Here is a 26,863-nt window from a genome sequence, read left to right as displayed (position 1 = left end):
ATTTAACTGAATCTTGCCCAAAGGCATTTGTTGCATCAGTCCCTGTTCGTTTTTTCATGCATGCGAGGTGAATGAGTAACAAAAAAAAAAAAAAGAACCCCCACATAGTGTAAATGGACTATGCTCATGGTGCTTAGATAAAGCTAACTTCTGACATTCAGGTACCATTATGGTACTTTGGCCATAATCCATTCATAAGGGTTCAAAGACAGTAGTGTTAGTTAGAAACAGAACCCCAGCTTGTGTTTAGTAGTTTGTGTGAATGGATCACTTGATTCAGCTGGAAGTGGTTTATTTGCCTTATTAGTTATTAAAACATAAGTGTTTGGAGAGATGTAATTTACTAGACACAGTCTAATCTTCCCCATGGTATCAAATATTTGTCTGGTATGGCAACAAAATATACCTTCTATGTACCAAGTTCCTGATGCAGTTTTAACTTTGAAAGTAAACACCCAGGCTGATTATCTCACAGCTTTCTAAGTATGACATATATACTGTATATACATCAGGGGGCAGGATTGCAAGCCCTATTTCAAGGCTATGTTTCATGCATTTGACTGCCCATGCTCTCTTGTGTATGAAATAATTACATTTATGTGTCTGATGTAGCTGCCCAGTCCTTGGTTTACCAGTGTTCATCAATCACACAGTCCAATTATTTATATTTTCTTCATGTTATTTTGGTTAGAAAATTTTACATGCAGTGTTCCCACAGACTACCATAAACTAACCTGCATACACTTTTATTTTTAATGATGTTTTTAATTGGTTTTCAAAATAAGTTACAGAATTTGCGGACAAGGTTATCATCCGTTAGACAAAAAGTTGTAGAGATACAAACATAGGAAACTAAGAGGAAATTTCAATTTAAAATAGATGAACAGGATATTCTTCCATTGAGTTCACTGTAGATAGGATGCCAATCACTTATTGATGCAGTAACTCCTTCTTCTGCTTCCAGTCCCAAGGGATATATTCTGAATATATTGATTTATTTCCAAAAGTAGTGAGTTTAATTTTAATGTTTCCACTTCATACCTTTTTTGTGTTTTGAAAATTATAGACTGTCATATACTTAGTTGCCTGTGGGAGGGTATTTATGCGAGTGAACCACGTGGCAAAGTTTTTTTTAAGTGTCGTTCCCTATGGTCATGGTTTCCAGCTATGTGAAAGATATGATGTAACTTCTGTTTTGTGAGTGTGATGTTGCATACACTATTTTATATACTAAACACTTCCATTTCTTATGATGTTTCTAATGATGAAACTTACATTTTACATATTATTGGATGCAAAATATCCTGAAAGGATCATCTCAGCTTTGCTCATGGGAAAATAATATCATGCTATTAACTATAAGCAATTTGTAATTTAGCATCCGTGCCAGGCTAGAAGCTTCTGAACACTGTACACTGAAATCTGAAGGCTGGAGAAAAATTCCTTATGCCAACTTGACTTTTCTACGAAATGCTCATCTTATTGTCTGTGGCATGCACAAGTTTTCTAATAAGTTATGCCCTGTCAGGCCTATAAACAACAGTGAGGTAATACCCTAGTCATGTTCCTAGCCCAGAATTTCAATTACCTCTGCTGTGTCTATTTTCAGCACTCTCATTGCTTGGCATACTGAACATACATGGAGGAATGAAGCACAGCATGCCAAACGTTTGGAATTAATTTAGCTTCTGTCAACAGCTTACGCTTGTGCAAAATGCAGGCTTCCAATGCCCTGGCAGAAGAGGACATATACGGTAACATAGACATAGCCCAGAGACTTCAATTACAAACTCACACAGCTCGGCCAGACACCTGCTTTATGCCTGTCGAGTTGCCGATTGTGAATGATGTCTGACAAGGCTCTAGTATACTGGAGTGGCACAGGACACCTTCCAGACTGAGGGCACCAACTATTGCAACATGCAATGTGAAGAATGCAGAAATAAGAATAGCTACTCTCCTTTTGTGGATTCATAGTAAAAAATATGAATAAGCATGTTATTATACATCTTAACATCCATGCTATATTTCTTATGCATTTGATGGGAATGCTGCATTTTGTAGAAATGTATAAAATATAGAATGGTATAACTTGCACAGATGTTATTGCAGTATAGACTGATGCAACTGAAATATATGTTGCTCCATCACCGCTATAGGCACGAAATGCGCTCAGCAATATGATATAAATTCATGTGCAATAGAATCACCCTGTAATCTATGGAAGTTACTTATGATCATGATTGATGCCTTGGTGTTCACCTTCCTGAATCAGAAGGTTATACACATAAAACAGGATTTACAAGTGGTGTCCATCTTTGCAGCATGTATTAGTGTCTGCAGTAAAATAAAAGCACTTGCATGTATCATCTGCTCTGCCTTGAATATATTTGTCACAATTTATGAGATGCTTAACAGCGTCTGCTGGAGGCCAATATAGAAGTGGGAAATCATTCAACATATGATTTCTTAAGCAAGCATTTGCCTTTCTCCTTCATCAGTTTTGTAGCACAGTCATTTTATCAAAAAAAGCTAATGTCTGAAAGTTAATGAATTTTACTTATATGGATAGAAATAAGTAAAACAAACAACAAACTTTTCATTTATATATATATATATATATATATATATATATATATATATATATATATATATATATTTATATACAGGCATGACTTTTAAGGCCTGGTGTATAATATTTACATTTTTTTTTTGCTTCAATTTTTCTTTTCTAAAGTGAAAAAAAAAAAAAAAGTGTCTGCTTGTAGGTCTTATGTTTGCTCACTAGAGGGCATGTGTACTCACACTCAGCATGTATAGTATTGTATGAATCAACTCTAGATTATCGTTCTTCATGCCAAAGATTCCAGTTCTTATCCAGGGGTCAAACAGTATACGTCAAAATGCGTACCTAGGGAACATACGTTTTCATTGTTCTGATCTACTGACAGGGCATTATCGGGCAGGGAGAGGATTCTGCAACCTTTAAACTCTGATATCCTCAATTATAATAAATGTGTTTCAACAATAACCTTATAAAGGGCTGTAAATGATATCCTGATAATCTCCTGGTGCTGGTATCAGTTTTTGCTTATTGTAAACTCTGGATTGAATGGAACAATAAAACCTTGTGCGTTTTGTAATTGTTAAATTAATTTCTGTGTTTTTACAACAACACAGCCACGATTTCCTGATAGAAAATGATCTATTAAGCAAATACAAGAGGCTTTTCCCTTATCAGGCGGTAAGGCTGCATAATTGGTGAGAACTGCATGTCCTGACTTATTCAAACTTATTATTTTAGAAATATATGTAGATCAGATCAGCCCAAATGCTTACTTTTCTTTAATACTATGATGACTTACGAGAAATGACACATTTTATAGTCCTAATTTAGTGATTTGGAAACTAAGAATGTTAATCTTATGTATTTTAAATACTTGGGTGTCTGTTGAAATGAGTATGCAGTTTTTTGGTTAATCATAGTCAAAGCAATATAGCCATTAAACTCCACTTAATTTCTGTAATCTAAATATACATACGGTACACTGAAGGTCATAATGTTTGCTGATGGAGAGAAAAGCAAAATGAAGGTCAGTACTCTTCTGTAGGTTACCCTGGGAATTGTACTCTGCAGACTTTCTTTCTTTACCCCATATGTGATAAAGACACAAAGTTTGCCCACATGCAGTAACTCAAATCAACAAGTAAGATATTTACTTTTAAATAGGTGACCATTTAATGTTACCTGCTGATTGGCTGCTATGGGTGACAACACCTTTAGAAAACTTGGCACCTTTTATTATGTGTTCATTATGTAGCTGTTAAAGTAGAGGAATAAGCAACATCAAGTTGTTTTGAATAAAGACCAGATGTTTAAAGGACATGTTAACCCTCCACAAAAAAATTAATTATTGAACAGCCTCTTTAAAATCTTTAAATACCTGCCACTCCTGTTGTTCAAAGGTTAATAGTAAGGCTGCAGTATCCCCTCAATTATGTGGGATTCCTATTTCTCCTTTAACTCACTCCGCCCCCTCCCATAGGAATTGACTTTGGCTCTTAGCTAACTGAGCATGCTCAGTTCTCAACTCATGTTACCAACGCACCCTCCAGTCTGGCAGTCAGAGAGACTGCATTGCTGGTTTCCATAGTAACTCTACTCTAGCAGTTAACTCTTCTGGAAAAACATGCTTTTTCTCATAACCTCTTGTCCTGAGATCAGATTAACCATTACAGGAGACAACCCAAACAGGACTTTTTATCAAAGTAAGTTCTGCCTGTGTAAGATCCCACACTTTTCCCCCTCGGGCTAAATGACTGGATCATGAGGTACACCAGGTAGGGCAGACACTGAAAACCCTTAAGCAATAGCTAAATAAACTGACATTGTCAGTTTTGCCTTATAAAAATATGGCCAATCCTCTTAAATAGAACACAAGTCCCTGTGTGTAGCTGTAATGATTAGTCCACAGGACAGGTGGTGCTCTATTTGGTACTTCAGTCGCTCATGAAAGGTTTGTACATATACATCTTAATATAACTATATGGCCTTTACACTAGTTTACCCCATGCAATTTTTCCAAAGTATACTGAGATTTTAACAAATGCTAAAGCACTTGAAGAAAGGATTTGCCCCAAAAAGTTTGCTAAGGGCCATTTGGTTATACCAGTTTCTGTAAAAGGTTGAAGACCACAATCAATTTGTATCATAAAGTAGGTTTTCTGCTCAAGTATAATAGAAGCCACTTGAAAATATAGGTGTTACTGATATTAACACACTAATCATTTAAGTGGTTGGCTTTCACAGTGGCGTATCTTTCCAGCTGACTTTCCTTAAATTTTGCAAGTTATATTCAAGCCATATATCTTATACACTTCTATGCTAGTAACATGTCTGCACATTTTTTACGCCCTTTTTTATATCTTCCAGCATGGGGAGTATCTGTTTAGCTGAACATTTTATAAGGTCAGTATTCATGAAAATAGGGAGGACTTGGTTTGAATATCTAACCCATTATTTTTAGAGGAAACTCAACATCTGGAATGCACGCATGCTAAATCTGCCATAGGTTCTTTGTGTGTAGCCATAAAGGACCCAATTATGGACCTTTAGAAAAGTGACTGAACAGGCAGTGAGTGATATAAACATTAAGCTAGCATGCTGCTAATAAGGCTGCTCATTGTACATCACATTATACAAACAAACCATTTTAGGATCCATTTCATATACTTAATAATCTATTCCTCTCTATATTATTTTATGATTTGTGTTATTTTAACCTAAAGTTCAAACCTGAGCAGTTGTTAGACTAAGAATAAACCAGGGAAGACAAGGAGCTGCTGAATAACACGATAGGGGAGACAGTTTGACATCTGGACCTTTGCTTTTTCCATGCCTACAATATACAGCACATATGATATGCCAATTTGGCATGATCATTAAGGCTCAATAACTAATATTTTCAGAGTTTGGTCACATAGTAGAAACCAGTCCTCTTTCCAGGTTAATATAAAGTATGTGGATATGATAGGGACCTAAGGCTGAAGGCTGTAAGCTGCACTGCACTGGCACTGATGATAATCTTTGTAAAGTGCTGCAGAATATTAACACCCAGAGAGAAATATCACTGATGATATTTCTCATAGCAATCAATCAACAATTAGGTTTGAACAGTCATTTTGACTGTCATTGACATTTGAAAACAAAAGCAAAGGTCTGATTGGTTGCTATGGACAACATCACTGGTGATATTTATATCCAATCTTATTAAACATGCCCATGTCAGCACTATAAATAAAGGCTAATAATAATAATAGTTTTCCATGCTAGAATCACTGAAACAGCTATATGTAATGAAGCCAGACCAGACTTTGTCCTACACTGAAATCTAACCTATATGAATTATATTGGCTGGTAGATTCATATTGCACTATGTATAGGGACCATTGTGAAAATGAGTATATCCTCTTTAGCCTTTTTGTACCTCTCTGTCCCCAATTTTTGTGAAGTAACTGCCAGATGAGGATCAGGTTTAGGTCAGGGAAATGGCTGTATGCTGTGAGTGCCCATGTTCATTGTAAACCCTCTCTAAGCAAGATAGTAAATATTTACCTATCAATCAATATAACCCTTAAGGTGCATGAGGGAAAAATAATTTTGCTACAGAATGCTGCCATACATCTGCTTGTAAGGACTTCAAAGTTAATAGCAAAACTTGTCAGTATCTGTTGGTAAAGGCAGGAATATTGGTGAAACAATACAACTGCATGCCGTGACAATAAAAGTTTAGTAAATGTTCAATAAAATTTTTCTGAATAACTACATCAAATTTCATGATTCCCATAAAACCACAAGTGGCTTCATGAGCCTGTAATTAGGAAGATACTTCCACTGAAGGATGACACTGTAAATAAAAGGCAAATACAAGAGAAATGTAAAGACGTTTAATGTATTCTAGTTCTTGTAGTGAAACTCTAAACCAAAAAGTAAAAAATCATATATTATATAGTACAGCAGGAGGTTATGTGCAACAGTATCATGTACAGTTAGTATAATTCAGACAATGAGTCAACAGAACCAGTGCTGACAATGAGCAGAGAAGCACAAGAAGCACTGCAGGCTTTGTCTCAATCATTTTTCAGATTGGATTTCTCCCCAGGAGAAAAGGAGTCAGGCACGTTAGGAGCTGCTGGCAAGTAAGTTGCTAAGCTACTTGTCGTCCCCCTTGTTGTCACTGTCACCTTCAAGGTTGTTTACTGCCAGTAAGCACTGCCAGGAGATTGAAGTACTGAAGAAGGCTCTTCATGCTAGCAACCAGAGAAGAAGCTATTTATTTTTTCAATTGAAATACTAATTTTCCCCCCTACGGCCACTAGAAATGGTTTGTCTTTTATCCTGTATGGAATGTGCAATTTCCAAAGTCAGGGACTAATGGGTAGGAAAAATTACAATCTTGAAATCTGAATTCTTATAGTCTACAAAGACATGTCAATTTAAACAATTACCAGATCCTTTAAAAAAATGGAAACCTGCAATCTACTGTCCTTACACATTTTATAAATCCTCTCATCCATGTTCTGTTATAGAAAAAATGGCAATGTTTAAAAAATATATATAGCGTGCTGCCTGATAGCCAACATGGAAGCTCAATCGATCAATGTGATAAGCAACAGCTCTAACACAGGAGCATCAGATAATCAATTTTGTTTCTTGTACATTGCCTGCTATATACTGGCTTTGGAAATAGAAGGCTACATTTTCTGAATCTGGATTTATCAAATGTAAGTTAGATGGGAACATCCATCATCAAGAATTACACGTGGCATGTCTTCTTTATAATTCATCATACAGCTATAACCCATCAGCAAGGGCAATACTGACAAAAGTAGCATAGCTCAACCCCAACAGTTCAAAACATTCCCTTTAAATTGCTTCTAAATTGGGGAACACCACCTCTTTTTTCCATTTAAAAAAACAATATGTTGTAGAGCTTGTCTCTTTTATTCCTTTTATGCTGCAAGGTATATGATGTTCACTGCTTGTACCAGTGTATGTGATTTGATTACAATAAAAATTACCTGAAAAAAAAAAAAAAAAAGGAGCCTCCATTTATTTGTATTAGTGCTAGCAAGTTTTGCAGTGCTTTATATTCATTATAACAAACAGGGGTCTTACAATAATTTAACAAACAAAGGTTACATAATAATAATAATGGTATAACAGTGGTTATTTTCACAAGAGCTTACCCTTAGATTAATCAAATCTTATGTGAACACATATTATATATATATATATAAACAGGTATGGGACCTGTTATCCAGAATGCTCTGGACCTGGGGTTTTCCGGATAAGGGATCTTTCCGTAATTTGTATCTCCATAACTTTAGTCTGCTAAAAATCATTTAAATATTAAATAAACCCAATAGGCTTGTTTTGCCTCCAATAAGGACTAATTATATCTTAGTTTGGATCAAGTACAAGGTGCTGTTTTATTATTACAGAGAAAAAGGAAATCATTTTTAAAAATTAAAATTATTTGCTTATAATGGAGTCTATGGGAGATGACCTTTCTGTAATTTGGAACTTTCTGGATAACGGGTTTCCGGATAAGGGGTCCCATACCATATATATATATATATATATATATATATATATATATATATATATACATATATACACACTTCAGAATTCATTCTCATACTTGCCCACTGAAATTGCTATTAGTACTATGTACTAATGCGCCAGATAAGGTGCAAAGTGAAACAGACACAAGCTGCCATGTTTTTTGAACATAGCACCTCTCCCCACCCTGAGGGGCATATTTATTAGAGTGTGTAAACCAACATCACTGGTGATGTTGCCAAAAGCAACCAATGAGAGATTAAATTTGATCAGTCACCTACCAGTTATAAAACAAAAGCAAAGATCTGATTGACTGCTATGGGCAACATGACCAGTGATGTTGGCTTACACAATATCTATAAATATGCCGGTGTCAATAGATGCAGGCTTCAAATTAGAGATCAAATGAAGCTTAATCCTGAGAGGCAGGCTTGGGCCATCATGTAGGCATTCCCTATCCTGTCCCTAATTTGCATGTCAACAAAGCAGAGCCCTGTACTTAAAGGGGTTGTTCACCTTTGAGTTTACTTTTAGTAGAACACAGGTAACGTATTCCAGTCCCACTATAGAAACTGTATATCCCAACTTGCCAAAATGGATGCTAATTTTGTACTGATACCGGTGCCTTGTGCGCAAGTTGCTGCCGATGCTATGGCATCTGGATTGTTCTGTAAACCTTAAAGAAAAACACTGCATTATGGGTGAAAAAATAGATTTAAGTCTAAAAAACAGCAATATATTTATAAATAAGTCTGTATGTGATGTAGTTTACAACACTCCATGTCCCTTGCTGCTGGTATATTTAATATGAATGTCTGCCCCACTGCCTTACACTGCCCTCTTTCTCTCACTCACTCTGACTCCGCAGGGAGGAGATTTCAGCTCATTTCATGTACAAATGAATGTACGCTTGATTATTTTTTGGGAAAAAAAATGTTTTATATTTTACTGTGTTTATTTGTGAAAAGTCACCCACATAGGTAAAAATTCATATACATATATTTTCCCTTTGCAAATACATTTATGGGTTTATGTTATTTCTAAATTCATTTGCAGGTTTCATATGGGAAGGCTGTTTGTTGCCATACATAAAAATAAAGAGAGCAGATGAAAAAAGGAAAAATCCGTTCATTTGAAATCAATGTAGCATACTGAAATGCTCCCCTACAAATAGGATTATTTAATTTAAACCTTACATCTGTCAAGCTCTGTTACTTCAAATGGGGCCTGTCATTTCTGGACTTTGTTATAAATCAAGCTTATATTACAATTTATGTTCAGTGAAGTCATCACCTCGATAGCAGAATTAGAAAAAAAATTACACAGCAGTTAGTAATTGAGCAAAGTCATTGTGCCGCTCTGCGATTCAAAGTCATCTCGCTAAATGAGGACTCAAGCTGTCCTATGCCATGCCTGTTACTAATAAATAAAAGACCTCTGGGAAAAGTGCTGAGCGTAGGTTGGATCTATTTTCAGCTTACATCAGCAGCTGCTACCCCTGAGATGATGCTTACCCTATACCATATGTAATCACTTCAGAGCTGCAACGAGTAAGATAATGAAAGAGCATGGCAGGAATCTCTACTCGACTGGAATACTAAATGAGAAAAATAATACAGAAAAAGGGGGAAATAAAATCGCATTTCCAAGTCATTAGCAAGAAAGACTTTGACATATGAAGCGTTGCAACCATTAATAGCACTTATCATACAGAGCAGAGACAAAGGGGCAAATTAATCAACATGACAGAACTGGGCCATTTTATGCTAATGCGGGCTACTGGGTTTGAGATTCAGTTCTATGGCGTCTGGAATGCAGATACCATTACAGGCAGAAAAGTAGATGGACATGGACAGCGAGCAACAGATCACAGAGTGCAGAGGCACCGCTAAAAATACCACAAAACAAGTGAGCAATCCACAGAGACACTTAGTGCAGATTATAGGGTCAGCAATGGTATCCATTTAGGAACAGTCATGTACAACAGAAAAAAATAGAGGATTAGAGGTGAACTTCAGACATGGATGAATAACTAAAGTTGGAAATTGATGTGCCACCACACTATCATGGTAAATCTTGTGTTTCAATATTCTATCAGTGGGGCTCATTTATAAACACTGGGGATATTTGCATTTGGAAGTAAACCATAGCAACCCAAGTTCTGGGGTCCTAGAAAGATTTTATTGTAGGGCTCATATGTGTTAGTTACTTATACTATTGTAAATCCCAGCAAACAGTCACAACCTTCAGCTGTGTCTGCAATATGTGGCCACCTGTGTTTTCTAGGAATGTTTGCAGGCTTTGGCTACCAAAATAAATTAACACTGGAATCAGACAGAAGCAACCTTAAATGAGTTCATTGGAAGGAAGGGGCACAATGTTCTTTAGCCTAAATATTGAAGACTTTTGACCCAGTGGCCCCCCAGCTTCTTTGGTCTACAAGTACTTTTTATATAGGAGGACAGCTAAGTTGTTTTTTTTGGTAGTGACAGGGGCACATGCTGGACCTCCATTAATAGTTCCCCTACTATTTGTTTCAAGTTGGTGCCCAATCTTCCTGCACTGCATCTTTTTTAATTCTGGACCAAGAATTATATAGCCTTGCTATAGGTTGGTGCATCAAGAAAAAGAGCAATACTGCCAACAATATTAATAATTCAGCAGGACCCTCTGAAAAACATACATGGATATTTAAATCAGAGAGAGTCAAAGCTGGCAGTCCCCCAAACTAAATATGGTGTTACTATCAGGTAAAATAAATATTTTCTGCGTGTAGGTCTGAGAAAAACATTTACAAGACTGCTCATGCTCACTGCTTTTTTTCCTTCTCTTATGTCACCACACAAATTTCCTGACTGGGGGGCAGGGGAGAGCACATTGCACTCGACTGACAGCTGCATTCCCACAATGACTTTCTGGTGAGAAGTGGAGCTTCACTCATTACCCTGCTCTGCAATAATAATGCTGCTTCACACTGACAGAGAAAACACAATTTTAACCCTTTTTTGACAAATGTGGGAGGAAACAAATCGCAAATTAGCTTAAGATTGATGCAGCGTGCATACAAATTCATAGAGCATTCCGCTGTATCTCTATGGAGGGAAAAACGAAGGATCAGTTTTCTTTAATTTTTTAAAATAGTAACAAACGCATACAAACAATTAAGGAAACGAAGAAAGAAAGTGTTAAATTGGGTTGGAAGAAGTGCAGACAGGATTATCAGCATCCTGAATGTACTATGGTGCAGGTTTTTCTGCAGTTGAAAAAGATTTTTCCTGGGAAAATTTTGGTTTTCCTAGCTGGTTAAATATATTTTTCATTTATTAAAGCTTTGCTGTCATTGTCAAATCGCTTACTGAAATTCTAAGTGCACATGGGCCAGTGTGCTATAAATAAAGAATAATATTGATTATCAGTCTGACATTATTTGCCACGATAAATCCCAAAATAGTTATGGACTGAGTGCAATCAGTATGCAACTTTGGTCTAACTCAACTACTCAGACAAAAATGTGGGTACCCACTGCTAAATTATTTGGTTAGTACAAACTACTGCAGGAATCAGTGTGTTAAAAAAAACATATTTCCAAAAGTTAATGCACATTTTATTTCCAGAACTTTAAAACACAGAAACAAAGAAAATGGTAATTGTGACATGTGCAAAATGTGGCCACCCTAGTATGTCGTTTACTAACATCCACTTTGGCACCGTTCACAGTTTATAAACAACTTTTGTGTCCAACTAAAGCTGGCCATACACGCACCGATAATATCGTACGAAACCTCGTTTCGTACGATATTCGGTGCGTGTATGGCAAGTCGACCAATATCGCAGGAAGCTGCTGATATCAGTCGACTCGCCGATCGAGCCAGTTAAAACATTTTGATCGGGCGCCTGACCAAATTCTGCCTTCAGCGCTGAATCGGCAGAAGGAGGTAGAAATCCTATTGTTTCTACCTCCTTATCTGCCTGTTTCAGCCCTGAAGGTTAGAGGCGGATCTGACGATCTTTCGTGCGACCGATGATCGCACGAAAGATCGTCAGATCGCCACGTGTGTGGCCACCTTAAGAGCCTTCCAGTTCTTGATGTAGGGATTTTTGCCCACTCTTCCTTGCAGATCGTTACTGCCAAGATCTTCTTGGGCCATCTTGCATGTTGAAGATCTACCCACAGATTTTCAATTATGTTTAAGTCACATGACTGTAAGGACCATTCCAAAACCTCCAAATTGTTTTTCCTAAATTAGAGCTAATGGCGGCTTCTGACGTATTTTTAAGTTCATTGTCCATTTTTCTCTAAAAGTACGTTTCTTTTGCCAATCATGGTCAAACAACTCCAAAATATAACAGATTCACCCCCACATGGCAAGGTGAATTTTTTTTATCAAATGCTGAACAGCACTTGTCTCCATTTGGCGTGTCTAGATGCAGCTTTGCATACCTCAGATGTTGAAGGCTGTGATAGGGTCCCAGGTAAAGTGCCCTACTGATGCACTGTACTGTACTGCATTCAACTGTGTATATATATATATATATACTGTGTATATATATATATATATACACACACACACAGATAAAAAATCTGTTGGCAAAAAGCTTTTCACTGTACCTACTGAAGCACAAAATACAAAAGCCCACCTGGTTGTTCGCTTCTATAAATATATAATAAAAAGCATGTCATACAATATCAGTTGTATTCAATCGGGAGTAAAAAAAAAAAAAAAGCTGCTTTTCCTGTCAGCTATAACTTTCTTCTTTGTTATATGTGTCATAATGCTAGAATTAGTGGATCTGTCATTTATAACAACCTACCAACTTGTTTTGGATGCTAAATTAGTTTGATAATTAGTCTTTTGTTATTTGTTCCTTGTAGATATGATATATTTAATATTTCCTATAGCTACTTTTTCCCTGATACAGGTATTTAACTTGGAATGCAATTATTCTTCATTCACTCATGTTGTCTGCCCCTCATAAACAGCATGCACCTGTATGTTACATGAAGGAAATTACTGGCTAGTTAAAGCAACCACATACTACCAACATTCCCCTTGTACAACTAACAGACTCATAATAAATGTCAATGACAAACAACATGAAAGATTCTGTTGAGTCAGGAAAAACAAAGTCAGGAAGACCACCAATAAAAACTATGAATATTAATAGAGGGTGCTATACTAAACTGGTTTAACAGCTAAGCACTACACTGCAATGCTAAAAATACATATATATAATGTACATACAGCATCTTCCATAGCAATGAGAAAACGACATTTAGTATTGTTATTTATTACATACCCAATAAAACCAACACATGGTTTAAAGTATGACAAGCTTACCTCACACAGTTATTGGATGTTTTATAGATTTCTGCAGAAATATATGGAAGAATTTTGAATGAACACAGACAGGGTAGCGCCTGTTTAAAATACCAACAAGCTAAGAAATATAACTCCATGGTTAAAGTTATAGGACTGATTCATTTTTTTTGCGTTTCAAAGGAGAATCATTTGCAAGTTAAGAGTGTTCTGAAGAAAAACTTGCAGTCAGATGTTAATTAATGAAAAGCTTATGACAGGACACTGTAGGGATTTGGCACATTAATTACTAGCTGTTGGTAATTACTACGCCAAAAAAACGTGTTGATGGGTAATATAGAAACGACCAGTACTTTGTAACAGCACCTACTTGTTTAGGATTTTAAATATGTCATTTTCTGTGCTCCATGACATTAATTACTCCTAGGTAGAGTGCAAATGTTATCATTGTGCATTTATCAGTAGTTTGGGGATAACAAGCAGCTGAGATGAGATTCTAGCATAGATAAAGATCATTATAATTTTATGATAAGGCACAATATGGGAGTTTTTTTTACCATCTAAGGAGACACTTTTTTTTTTATTTTCTTTTAGAAATAGTTGCAGAATGATCTCATCCTACAGAAAATGATGTGAGTTATAGTTCAACCACAAGCAATAGGATTTTTTTTTTTAGAAGTTAATGAACATAAATGCTCACCCACAATGCTTTCAGCCATGGCAGGGCCATTGACAGGACGCACTGACATGCTGTGTAGCCCACTGTGTGATTCAGTGTTTAATGGACCGAGACTATTTGGCAACAGAAACACACTAGTATAATTCAGCATCATCTAATTAGATTTAGGCTGCTATTCATGCATTATACATCAAAAAGGCACACAAGGCTTGCTACAAAATGCTCACAAAGAGCTCAGAATATTTCTTTTTTTTTTATTTTTTTTATTTGTTATAGCATTTTTTACTTTACCGATTCACTGAATATTTAATGTGTGTTCTCTTTTCTAACAACACCCGTGAGACAAGCTAAAATGTTCTACTTGGCGGAATGTTCTCAGAGTAAAAGTGACTTCCATCAGACAGTGCATCTGTTGGGATTTTTTAAATGATGTTCTGTTTTAAGAGATGTATTAACCCTTGCAGAGAAAGCAAATGGCAAATTAATCATTTTTGCATTTTCATCACTAACTTTCTATTTATATAAAACTGTGAGGATGATGTTTTTTTTCAAGTTACATTTTAAAATTTCTTGAAATTTTACCAATTAAAAAAATAGTATTGCTTGATTAAGTAAAGAGTGTGGCAAAGGAGCCACATGGGCTGATAAATGTATACCCTCTCTGGAACAAGCCAGTAGCTTATTGGCCATAGGACCATATCTGGCCAAAATTAGGCCAGATTAGAAAATCTGAAGAGGATTGCATTGGTGCACTCATACCTCCTAACATTTGAAAAGGGACAAAAAGAAATGCTGTGTGTATTGTGGCAATTTTTTAACCATGCCCTTTTTTGAGACCACGCCCCTAAATACCACTCCCATTTTTCCTACATTTGGCAGGTTATTTAAAGTTTGAACACATTTCTGGGGGTTTTGTGGTCTTGTTTTATTTGTTGTTACAGTTTTGCTAAAAGGTGAAATTCCCCTTTAAACTGCAAGTCTTAGTTCCCCCAAGAGACCTGTTTAGCTTATTAGTTACAACTGTATCTAAGTGTAGGTGAAGCTTGTTATGTTTTCTGTACTCTCTGTCAAAAGCCCACTTATTTAATTAAGTTTGAGAAACTTTGTTTCTTTTTTAGTGCTCAGTGCGGGAGATCAAAGGGAAATAATGAACTTTTCAATAAGAATATGACTGTGAGCTGAACTGTTAAAATTGGGACTGTCCCATGAAATTCAGGACAGTTGGGAGGTGTGGGTACACTCATTCATTATGTGCTGATCATTGGCTTAAAGGGTCCAACAACTGGATCCGTCCATCATCTCTGCATGTAGGATCACCAGGGTTTTTCCAATTTATGGAAACAGCGCCACCTTATTCATTAAGGGAATATATATAAAAATATATTTTAACTCTAATAAAAAAATTATTTAAAAGGCTGAAGACTTTTAGTTTTCCAACAGTCCACTAGGAAATCAAGGACCTGACATTTGGGGGCAGATTTATCAAAATGTGAGTTTACAGCTTAACTTTTTAGTTAACTTTTAGTACGTCATAGAATGGACAAATCTAAGCAACTTTTCAATTGGTCTTAATCATTTGTTTTTTTTATAGGTTTTAAATGATTTGCCTTCTTCTTCTGAATCTTTGCAATGTTCAAATGGGGGTCGCTGACCCCAGCAGCCAAACAACAATTGCTTTGTGAGGCTATAATTTTATTGTTATTGTAACAGTCTCTCATTCAAACCACACCCTGGTTGCTAAGGTAATTTGAACCTTAGCAACCAGATAACTGGTGAAATTCCAAACTGGAGAGCTGCTGAATAGAGATGGGCAAAAAAATTCACCACACAACAATAAAATGCACTGCACGTCAATTTTTCGCTTTCGCATCGCTTTCTCTGACGCGTGTGTCCAAAAAATGACTCACACGAAAAAAAAACTATGCGAAATGTAATGTTGCTCGGTGAATTTTTTCACCCATCCCTACTGCTGGACAAAATGTTTAATAATTACAAAACCACAATAATAAAAAAAGGCCAACTGCAAATTGTCCCAGAATATCACTCTCTACATCATGCTAAAAGTTAACTCAAAGGTAAACAACCCCTTTAACACATAAAAACTCACCCTTGTTGTATTTATTCCTATGGGATGTTTAGAAGCATATTTATCAATATTTATCAATGTTAGAACTCACTATTTGATAAATATGGTTTTAAAAATCCAACAGGAATACCTAGAACAAGGGTGAGTTTTTGTGTATTAAGCTCTAAACTCACATTTTGATAAATTTCCCCCATAGATGTGTGCTATTATGTTACTGAATTATTCAATTTAGTGTCATTTTTATCAAATTTAGGGCTAGTGTGGTGCAGTGTTATGAATTTTAATACTGTTATTCTATAGTAACCACCATGCTGAACCACAGCAACAAAATCTGCACTCACATATTCTGTTCAGGCTGGGTAATTTGCTAAACATGGGGCCCTACCATATGGCTATAACAGTGCAGAGCTGCTGCTTTCAAGGAATTTATCTTAACACTGAATTCTGGTTTGCACAGAATAGTTCATTGTAAAAAGTAACTGCTGGCAAGGGTTCCTTTTAATAGAGGAAAAATGCAAATGATTTCAGGTATGTGTGTTTAAGGATTTTAAAATGATAAATGTACTATATTAAATGAAAGTTTAATCTTCAGCTATGCAGAGAAGGTATGTTCTCTGAGCACAATAAACTATTCAGTTATACATTATTGGCTATTTAGGGGAAAATTAATAGACGATAAAATGGTATGTTTTCTCTTTAAAGTTGCTATGGAAACTTGAAATACAGTTACTGTATATACTCGAGTATAAGCCTAGTTTTTCAGCACCCAAAATGTGCTGAAAAAGTCACCCTCGGCTTATACTCGAGTCGGGTGCCATGGGTCCCTCTAGACTAGCACCCTCTGTCCTTTGTGTGCAAATTAGGCCACCTGCAACCAGACCGTCCAGTGCCCTCGGCTCCCACTAGCAATACTTATTTCCCCTTACAACTCCTCCGGGACCGGGTCTGCTGCCAGTTTGCCAATGTGCAATGAGCGTGGGGTAGTACTCATATTGTTTTTGTTGACCCTCTTCTCCACTTACAGAACTAGTTTACTGTTTTTCTTTGAAATAAATATTGAAAAACATATACCCCACTGATGCCTCAATTAATGTAATTTTATTGGTATTTATTTTGATGTTAAAACTTAGCAGTAGCTGCTGCATTTCCCACCCTAGGCTTATACTCGAGTCAATAAGTTTTTCCAGTTTTCTTAGGTAAAATTAGGTACCTCGGCTTATATTCGGATCGGTATATTATGCAATTCAGCTCCAAGATGTAATTGTTTTTATGCCTTATATACAGAAATAAAATACAGTCGTGGGCAAAAGTTTTGAGAATGACACAAGTATTAGCTTTCACAAAGTTTGCTGCTAAACTGCTTTTAGATCTTTGTTTCAGTTGTTTCTGTGATGTACTGAAATATAATTACGTTTCAAAGGCTTTTATCGACAATTACATGACATTTATGCAAAGAGTCAGTATTTGCAGTGTTGGCCCTTCTTTTTCAGGACCTCTGCAATTCGACTGGGCATGCTCTCAATCAACTTCTGGGCCAAATCCTGACTGATAGCAACCCATTCTTTCATAATCACTTCTTGGAGTTTGTCAGAATTAGTGGGTTTTTGTTTGTCCACCCGCCTCTTGAGGATTGACCACAAGTTCTCAATGGGATTAAGATCTGGGGAGTTTCCAAGCCATGGACCCAAAATTTCAACGTTTTGGTCCCCAAGCCACTTAGTTATCACTTTTGCCTTATGGCACGGTGCTCCATCATGCTGGAAAATGCATTGTTATTCACCAAACTGTTGTTGGATTGTTGGAAGAAGTTGCTGTTGGAGGGTGTTTTGGTACCATTCTTTATTCATGGCTGTGTTTTTGTGCAAAATTGTGAGTGAGCCCACTCCCTTGGATGAGAAGCAACCCCACACATGAATGGTCTCAGGATGCTTTACTGTTGGCATGACACAGGACTGATGGTAGTGCTCACCTTTTCTTCTCCGGACAAGCCTTTTTCCAGATGCCCCAAACAATTGGAAAGCGGCTTCATCTGAGAATATGACTTTGCCTCAGTCCTCAGCAGTCCATTCACCATACTTTCTGCAGAAGATCAATCTGTCCCTGATGTTTTTTTTGGAGAGAAGTGGCTTCTTTGCTGCCCTTCTTGACACCAGGCCATCTTCCAAAAGTCTTCGCCTCACTGTGCGTGCAGATGCGCTCACACCTGCCTGCTGCCATTCCTGAGCAAGCTCTGCACTGGTGGCACTCCGATCCCGCAGCTGAATCCTCTTTAGGAGACAATCCTAGCACTTGCTGGACTTTCTTGGACGCCCTGAAGCCTTCTTAACAAGAATTGAACCTCTTTCCTTGAAGTTCTTGATGATCATATAAACTGTTGATTTACGTGCAATCTTAGTAGCCACAATATCCTTGCCTGTGAAGCCATTTTTATGCAATGCAATGATGGCTGCACGCGTTTCTTTGCAGGTCACCATGGTTAACAATGGAAGAACAATGATTTCAAGCATCACCCTCCTTTTAACATGTCAAGTCTGCCATTCTAACCCAATCAGCCTGACATAATGATCTCCAGCCTTGTGCTCGTCAACATTCTCACCTGAGTTAACAAGACGATTACTGAAATGATCTCAGCAGGTCCTTTAATGACAGCAATGAAATGCAGTGGAAAGGTTTTTTGGGATTAAGTTAATTTTCATGGCAAAGAAGGACTATGCAATTCATCTGATCACTCTTCATAACATTCTGGAGTATATGCAAATTGCTATTATAAAAACTTAAGCAGCAACTTTTCCAATTTCCAATATTTATGTAATTCTCAAAACTTTTGGCCACGACTGTATATACATTCTAACACTTATGATCATTTGCAATATGGGCAGCATGATGTCTCAGTGGGGAGCATTGCTGCTTTGCAGCCCTGGGGTACCAAGGTTGATTCCTGCCAGGACATGATCTGCAAAGAGTTTGTGTGTTCTCCCAGTGTCTGCATGGGTTTCCTCTGTGGACTCTGGTTTCTTTCCACACTCTAAAAACATATAGGCAGGTTAATTGGTTCTACTATATGTGATTTTGACCTTAGGTTGCAAGCTCCACTGGGACTGGGACAGGGACGGATAATAATTATGTATAATCTCTATAAAGTGCTGCTTTGTAAGCACTATATAGGCACCAGAAATAATGGAGTAGAGATTTAAATAAATGTGCATTCAGCATTACATTGCATTGCCCTTTAAAGTCAATACAGAAATAAATTAGAGATAAAAGAAAGAAACGGATCATCTTGATTCTAGTTATTTTTTTAAGGCATAGAGCAGGACTGACATGCACTTGATAACATACTTGTATAATTTTTAAAATTATAAAAAATTCAAGGACACATTTTATGGGACCTAGAGTAAGGCAAGATTCTAAATATTAAGGGGGCTAAGTAGTAGCATGAGCAGATTACTATTCTAGTAACCCATCAGGCATTTGCTTTAATAAATATAATTGCACAAAATCATTAGCAAAATCATTAGCAGAACCACTGGTTATTAGACCAGACCAATTGTAGCCTATGTTATTAAACAACCTGCAAATGTAGAAAGATGTATGACATTGCTCCAGGTCTTGCAAACCAGAGCAAGCAATTTGCAAATAGCAGACCAGCAAATTCTATGGCTAACTGGTGGCTATAGGCTGCTGAAACTAGAGCACGTGTACTTTTTATTACATTAACCTATTAGGCAACATTTGCCTCTCTAGTTGTTGCAAACCTGAGCTAGGGGGGGTTGGGATACTGTTGATGCCATTCTTCTACAAACAGATATATATAAAGGTTACTGTCCCTAAGGAGATGTTTAGAGAAAAAAATAGGATCCCAAAGAAATCTTTTGTACTCTCTCCTAATGCAGGCCACAGCAAGTATGGAACTTAGCAAAGACAAACCAACAAATTCCTTTCAGGTTTTGTAATGTGTTATTTGTGCCTATTTCAACTGCTTCCCTAAAGCCTTTTTTCTTTTTAAATTAGGCTGAAACTGCTTGTGTCACAGTAAGTGACTGTGTAATAGGAGCAAACAAAAAAAAAAAAAAACAATGCAATGGGCTAGGATGAAGGACATTAAAAAATGTAATTTCTACATACAGTCCTCATAACAAGCTGAATAGAAACACTGAGCCAATTACAGTGCAAGCGTATGCAGTAATTTGTATCACAGCAAAAGCTTCAGGCTCAGTACTGAGGTTAAATAAGGTATAAGTCTAAACCTGCACTATGTCAAAATATCCTACAGCAATATTTCTTTATCACTGAGAGTTTAAATAGAATGCCTTTACTTCATATAAAAATGTATATTGTTGGAATTTAAACTCAATCTAAGATATTTATTGGGCAGCAATATGCAGGGTTTGTCTTCACCTATGGAACTACAAATCAGCATGGCAAAATATGTGTTCCATAGCCATAAAAATGTAATATTTGCAATAAGCAAGAGTAGACAGCCTACCTAAGGTGCTTGCTGCTCCCTGGCATACAAAATATCATTAAATGTTCACCCTCATATAGTAAGCAAATTATTTAATGAATGTAGCAATAAGCAAGGTTTGATGGTTGAAATCAGCCACACTCTCTCTATAGTCCTATTAGTAAAATAAAATTAAATTCTGCCGTTGCAATTTATCAGTTCAGCAGCAGGCTTGTTCTTGGTCTCTTCTAACGTCTCACTAAATTCCACAAGTTGAATATTCCTCAGGGACAGCCAGAGCAAGGATGAAAATATTTGCTGAGTAAGTCACACGCAGCAAACTGCAGACCTGTTCAGAGACCCTCAAGAGAGTACTTTATGTTCCAGTAGCGTTGAGCACTGAAATTAAATGTTCCATTATCACTAAGCATGCAGTAAAAGGCTGTATATTTGACGAAGGCAGGAGGAATAAATATGTTACTATGCTTTCCATCGTTTGTATCTTGAAAAACACAAGTGACCTATCATTGACAGATACATTGCAGTCCATTCAAAATGAAAATAGTCTATGGAGTTGGTGTTGATGGAATGTCTTTGCCGTACATAAATAGCCACTAGGAACAAACAGCGTCTCTGTTCACAATCTATATGCAGTGAAAGGGGGTAAAAAGCATAAGAAAAACTGAGAAGATGATGTTGGAAATACTATGATTTGTTTTATGTTTATCTCTAGAGTACCATGATTTTTTTATGTTAAAAGCCTGTGATTATGGCACATCAATGCAACTATTTATTTGCTGACAAGGCTTGAAATCTGTGCTCCTTTAGTTGTCCAACCAAGCACTGCTCTGAATAATATGTGCACTATTGTCACATATGTCTAAGACTACAAAGAACACACAGTTTTTAAAGCACAGTAAATCCCTGCCACATACAGTTTACAATCCAAGTTTCGACACCTGAGGTTCACTTTAATAACAATAGGCAGTTGGTGCACCAGGAATTTAACTCAGGTTCTTTTTGTATTGCAGTCCAGTAAGTTATAAAGAGGCAATCATTCAATGATTTTATTTTCTCTTTATATTTAAGCACATGTTGGATTATATGTTTGTATGAGTAAGTAAAGTGTAGGTGGCATTTGTGTTGATTAAGTGGAATGTTCTAAAATTCTATCCTTAATGGAAGCCCTTGATACTTACAGTGGTTGAGTCCAATTTTAAACTGTAAATGCTGGAAATATTGAATTCTTTTTGTGCATTGTCACATAAATTCAGGTTTCCAGCAGCAGCATATTAGTTAAAGTCTGCACTGTTTATAGCCAGATTGTATGACCAAGTTAAGAAAGGAGCATGCCAATACTAGAAAAGCTGGCTTCTCTGTGCCATGCCACACATGAGTTAACCATCTACTCTAGCTATTAGTAGCAATGATGAAGTAATGTTAATTGGATAATGGCCGTCTGCCCAGAACATTGGCATGACCTAGAGTGTCCTTGGCGAAGAGCCATTTATGTCTCAGACACCTCTTCAGAATAAAGAAATAGTCGTATCAGGAGACGTTGAATCCAATAAAACAGTACGCTTATCAGAAATGTTATAAAATGAAAGTACATATGATTGGTGAAAATTATGTTATAAGATTTAATAAATCTGAGTTATGACACAATGTCAATCAAGGCCCTTTGAATTAGCTTCATTTTATAAAATGAAGTAGGGAGGTCACAGAAAAAAAGCCTGACTTTCAAAGAGTTACCACTTTAGTATTCAAAGTAAATCTAACTCCTCCAGTCCAATCACTATAGGGAACTGCTATGCATCTACGCTCGAATAATAACCCCTGCTTCAGTGCTAATCATTATTGAGAACAGTTGTAGACTCCAATAATGGTAATTATAATTTCCACTCATCATTAGCATTCAAAGAGTTCCTGGTGGCAGTTACTGAAAAGAGCTACAGAGAAAGGTGTGTGATCTTATTGTGCAATGTTACACAGACCCAGATGGTCATGTAAAGCAAAAATATAAAGTCCAAATGATCAGTGGATGGCATTATTTCAAATTAGTTTTAACATCTGCTGTTGGTGGAAAAAATCCCATTTCATTTTTTGACTATGAGCATTATTTTCCTTTTCAGTACTGAATATTGAGTGATCCTGTAATCAATGTTACTTACATGAGTCCTTGAAAATAAGGTGAAAGTACACAGTACTGTCAATTATACTGATATCAGTTTCCAAGACAACAAACAAAAAAAAAAACTTATTTCTTTATAATTTATTATAGAACATACCTCATCTGGCAAACTGACAACCAAGCCATGTTCAGTCTGCCCAACCAATACTTGCAAGAAGTATTCACTGCATGCTGCAAGCACTGCACGGTGGGCTCGAAACTCTTTCCCTTCAACTATTAATGTAACATCACATAGAATGTCCTGCTTCCACTGGTCATTGAGGCACTGAAGAATATTAGTACAATGGACTGTTGATTCATACACGTACATGGGGGATTCAGTCTTCTCATCCACAGACATTCCGTTCACACCCTTAAAGAAGTAAAAAAAATGAGAAAACATGAAATAAGATTTAACAGTTAAAACATGATATGCAGATAGATGTATAGATAGATATAGGATCAATCCACATAAAGCAAAATGCCCTTGACAAGAAATATTGATAAAACGAATGCACAAGAACCAAGTTCTTACAAAGGCTTGCTCTGTTCATGGGAAAAAAGGTGTACATTCAAAGCGAACTTACCAAACAGTGTAGAGTAGGGAAACAGTGTATTTAATGTCTCAATCAAACACTGGGAACTTGGCAAGAAATAAAAAGAAAGTCATTGCTTTTTATTTTCCTACTATATCGCCTGAAGTTCCAACAGTTTCATTACACTAATGTTATGATTAAGTTTAATCTACCAATTTTGTTTTCCAAAAGGAGCTTATTGTGTAGATGTGTGTGATGTAAAATACAAGAGGTCTTCCATTAGGCATCTTTAAAACTATCCTGGAAAACTGGAGGGAATTTTTGTGACCAGAAAAAGAGAGCATGAGGTTGCAGGCGGAAACTCATTACACAGCTTATGGACCTCAACATGACTTCTTACAATGTACTGGTCTGGAGGTTTTGTCATGCTACATTCGGGGTATATTTATCATGCTGTGTAAAAAGTGGAATGAAGCATTACCGGTGATGTCCCAGGGCAACCAACCAGCAATTAGATTTCAACAGTTAGAAAACCAAAGCAAAGCATCTGATTGGCTGCTATGAGCAAATTCACCGGTAATGTTTCAGTCCACTTTTTACACGGCATGATTAATATACCCCTTGCAAGTGTCTGTTGCAGCTGAGAAGTTTAACCCATTAAGTACCACAGAAAACAGAACTGATGGAACAGACGTCCCAGAGCATCACATTTTCCTTTTCCAGTATACTAAAAATCCTATATATTGGCTAGAAACACATGGTGGTATTTCAGGTGGCATCTATATAATTTGTTTTTGTGCAGTAAAATGGCACCTAGGATATATAGTAGTTTGGTAGTTCTTACACTGCACATACTTTTTAAAATTTAAACCCGGACCCGTTCTGGATTTTACAGAGTTGTATCAGTACAATAAGCTTACTTGGACTATTCAAACTTGTTAAATTAACATTATGTCTTATCCCAGCCCCTAATATTTACTTGTGCTTAACTTCCATAATTTATTCAGTCATGGCAGCTTCAGCAATCACACATCAGCTTTGGAGGAGATGAAAAAGACCTGGCTCCAAGTTATAAGATTTTTATCAAATCTCAAGCCTGACATCACAACTGTAGCTGCCTCGGATGAAATGGTGTTGGGAGTCAGACACAGTCACATTACAGGGCTGGGGGCAGTCAAGGGGTATTAACACAGTATCACTTGGAAGCCGAACAATAATCACATGTTCTAGTTGAAAACTGTAATACAGGAATAGGAACTCTTATCTGAAATCTTGTTACCACAAAGCTCTAAATTCCAGCAAGGCCATCTCCCCATGAGTCCATTTTTAACAAGTAATTCTAATTTTAATAACCGATTTCCTTTTTCTTCATAATTATAAAACAATACCTTATACTTAAGGGTAACTAAGCTGCATGAATCCATATCGGTGGTAAAATAATCCTATCGGGTTTACTTAATGTTTACATTTTTTTTAGCAGAGGTAAGGTATGGTGATCCAAATTACGGAAAGATCCCTTATTCAAAATACCCTAGATCCCAAGCATTTCAGTTGTTTGTGCTGTTTACTGGAATATAAAGAAAGAAAGAAAATCAGGCAGATATAGCTGGCTATAGATATATAACTAATAAGGTATAGGAGTGTCACTTCAAAAACTTGCCTGCATGACCATAAAATATGAAAGTCTCACATAAACCCTGAGGCTGATTCCCCTCATGTAAATGACCACACTTATGGGTGGTTTTTGCTCCTATCTGCCATTTTACTGCCAGTGGAAAAACAGATGGTGTGCCACAGGTCTGATATTACTGATCTGACCACTCCTGTTTTAGATTGTAAGCCTTAACAGAGTATTTGTAGGTCATCTTAATTGTATTTGTTCGCAAATTTATATATAAAATTAAAATCAGATTACTATTGATTCTATTGTAAGTATATGTGGTAAAAATAATACATAAAAAAAAATTAAAGCAATTTTCGATAAAAATCTTTTAGAACTGTAATGTTTCCATGGTGACAAAATACTTCTGACTGCTTTTATCATGAACGATCTCTTTTTTGCTTTTATAAATAAACTACAGATTAACATTTTACTTTACTATTCAGTAAATCATGGATTCACAATTACTTCAAAGAAAAAAAGCTGATTTGATGTATACAGGATAGAAATAAAAAACAGTGTAACAAAATCAGCATTAGCAGTAGTATATGGTTTTGAATGCTTTGAATGCAGTAGCCATTTCATGATAAATGTCAAAAGAAAAAAAGAAACCTTTGGTATTGGCATGAATATTTACTGCAGGTTACTTATCAGCAAAATTACTACTTTCAGCTTGTCCTCAGTGTGATGCTTTATGTCAGATGTAGAGGTTATTATTATAGGTCTGCTGGTAAAATGCAATACATATGGCGGCCTATTATGCCATGTTCCTAAGCAAGGATGCAAAACAAATTGCTGCACTGACAATAAGAGGTAAAATGAGTTATTTACGCTGTTTTCATTGGTAAGCGTATGCAAAACCTGCCACCCACCTGAAACTCCTACACACTTTAACCAATTAATTATCAATTACAGCACAGTAAAACACAAGCACAAAAATAAAAAGTGATGCGATTTAATTATACGCTTTTTCTTCTTTGTCTCTGAAAATTCTATACAACACTGATTTGGATTAATAATTCATTCAGCAATAAAGTTGCAAGAAAAGATAATTATACAGTACAACAATTCTCACACTGATTTCGGTAATTACACATTACAACTGTGTTAGCATTTTAAAAGGTTAGGGAGCTGCTGCAAATTGCTATGTCATACTTTTCTTCTTAAACGGCTACTTCTGGGGATACAGAGAACAAAAATGGGAAAATCTGGTTGATTACGTCATGTTATAGCACAGGCATGTGTGTCTGCCCCAATCCATAGTTGATAAGCTGCACTGAAGGTAAAAAGCAGCAGTATTATAACAAAACAAATAGACAAGTAATGGCTAAAACATAAAATAATGTATTTGTTTCACAAATATATCTTTTATTTTAGTCCAGCCATACTAACTAATGAGGAAAGAGTATGTATCCAGAATAAAGCTCTAAGCACATATAAGGTCTAATTCTATTGGTCCAGTGCCATGAATTACAGGAAGTCTTATAATGAGGAACATGTAGCAAACCAAAGACAGCAATAGAGGTACCGCTATGGAATAATCCAATCAGTGCCTTTCTGCATCTGGCACAAGTATTTAAGTCATTCCTTTCTGCATTTTTCTAAGTAATGAGACTGAAAAGTCCTGAAATGTCCTCATTCAACAAAATGTAATATAACGAATTGAATAGATATAGTGGTTATGTTCCAAGGTCAAACAGTTCAGGCCCGAATTTATAAGGTAATTCATGCGATACTAGGCTTTTTGGGTAAGGTCACATGGGAGTATTGTCAGACTACGGATAATCACAGGCCGTCAAAACACCCGTACGCTTGTTGTACCTGTACCTGGAAGCATTGAATCTA

The 26,863-nt window shown here is 36.5% G+C and overlaps 1 protein-coding gene across 2 annotated transcripts in view; it reads right to left on the bottom strand.

Annotated features, from left to right (window-relative positions):
• bach2 (BTB domain and CNC homolog 2) overlaps window positions 1-26,863 on the bottom strand; it is a 169,529-nt gene that overhangs the window by 18,208 nt on the left and 124,458 nt on the right. For both annotated transcript variants that reach the window (XM_002940313.5, XM_018094330.2), the window contains one exon: window positions 22,941-23,195. In XM_002940313.5, coding sequence (XP_002940359.1) covers window positions 22,941-23,195 — 255 coding nt within the window. The remainder of the gene's footprint in view (window positions 1-22,940; window positions 23,196-26,863) is intronic.

Source organism: Xenopus tropicalis, chromosome 5 (assembly GCF_000004195.4).
Source record: "Xenopus tropicalis strain Nigerian chromosome 5, UCB_Xtro_10.0, whole genome shotgun sequence".
Taxonomy (NCBI): Eukaryota; Metazoa; Chordata; class Amphibia; order Anura; family Pipidae; genus Xenopus; species Xenopus tropicalis.
Note: the sequence above shows the minus strand (reverse complement) of the source record. Positions and strands in the feature narration are given on the sequence as shown.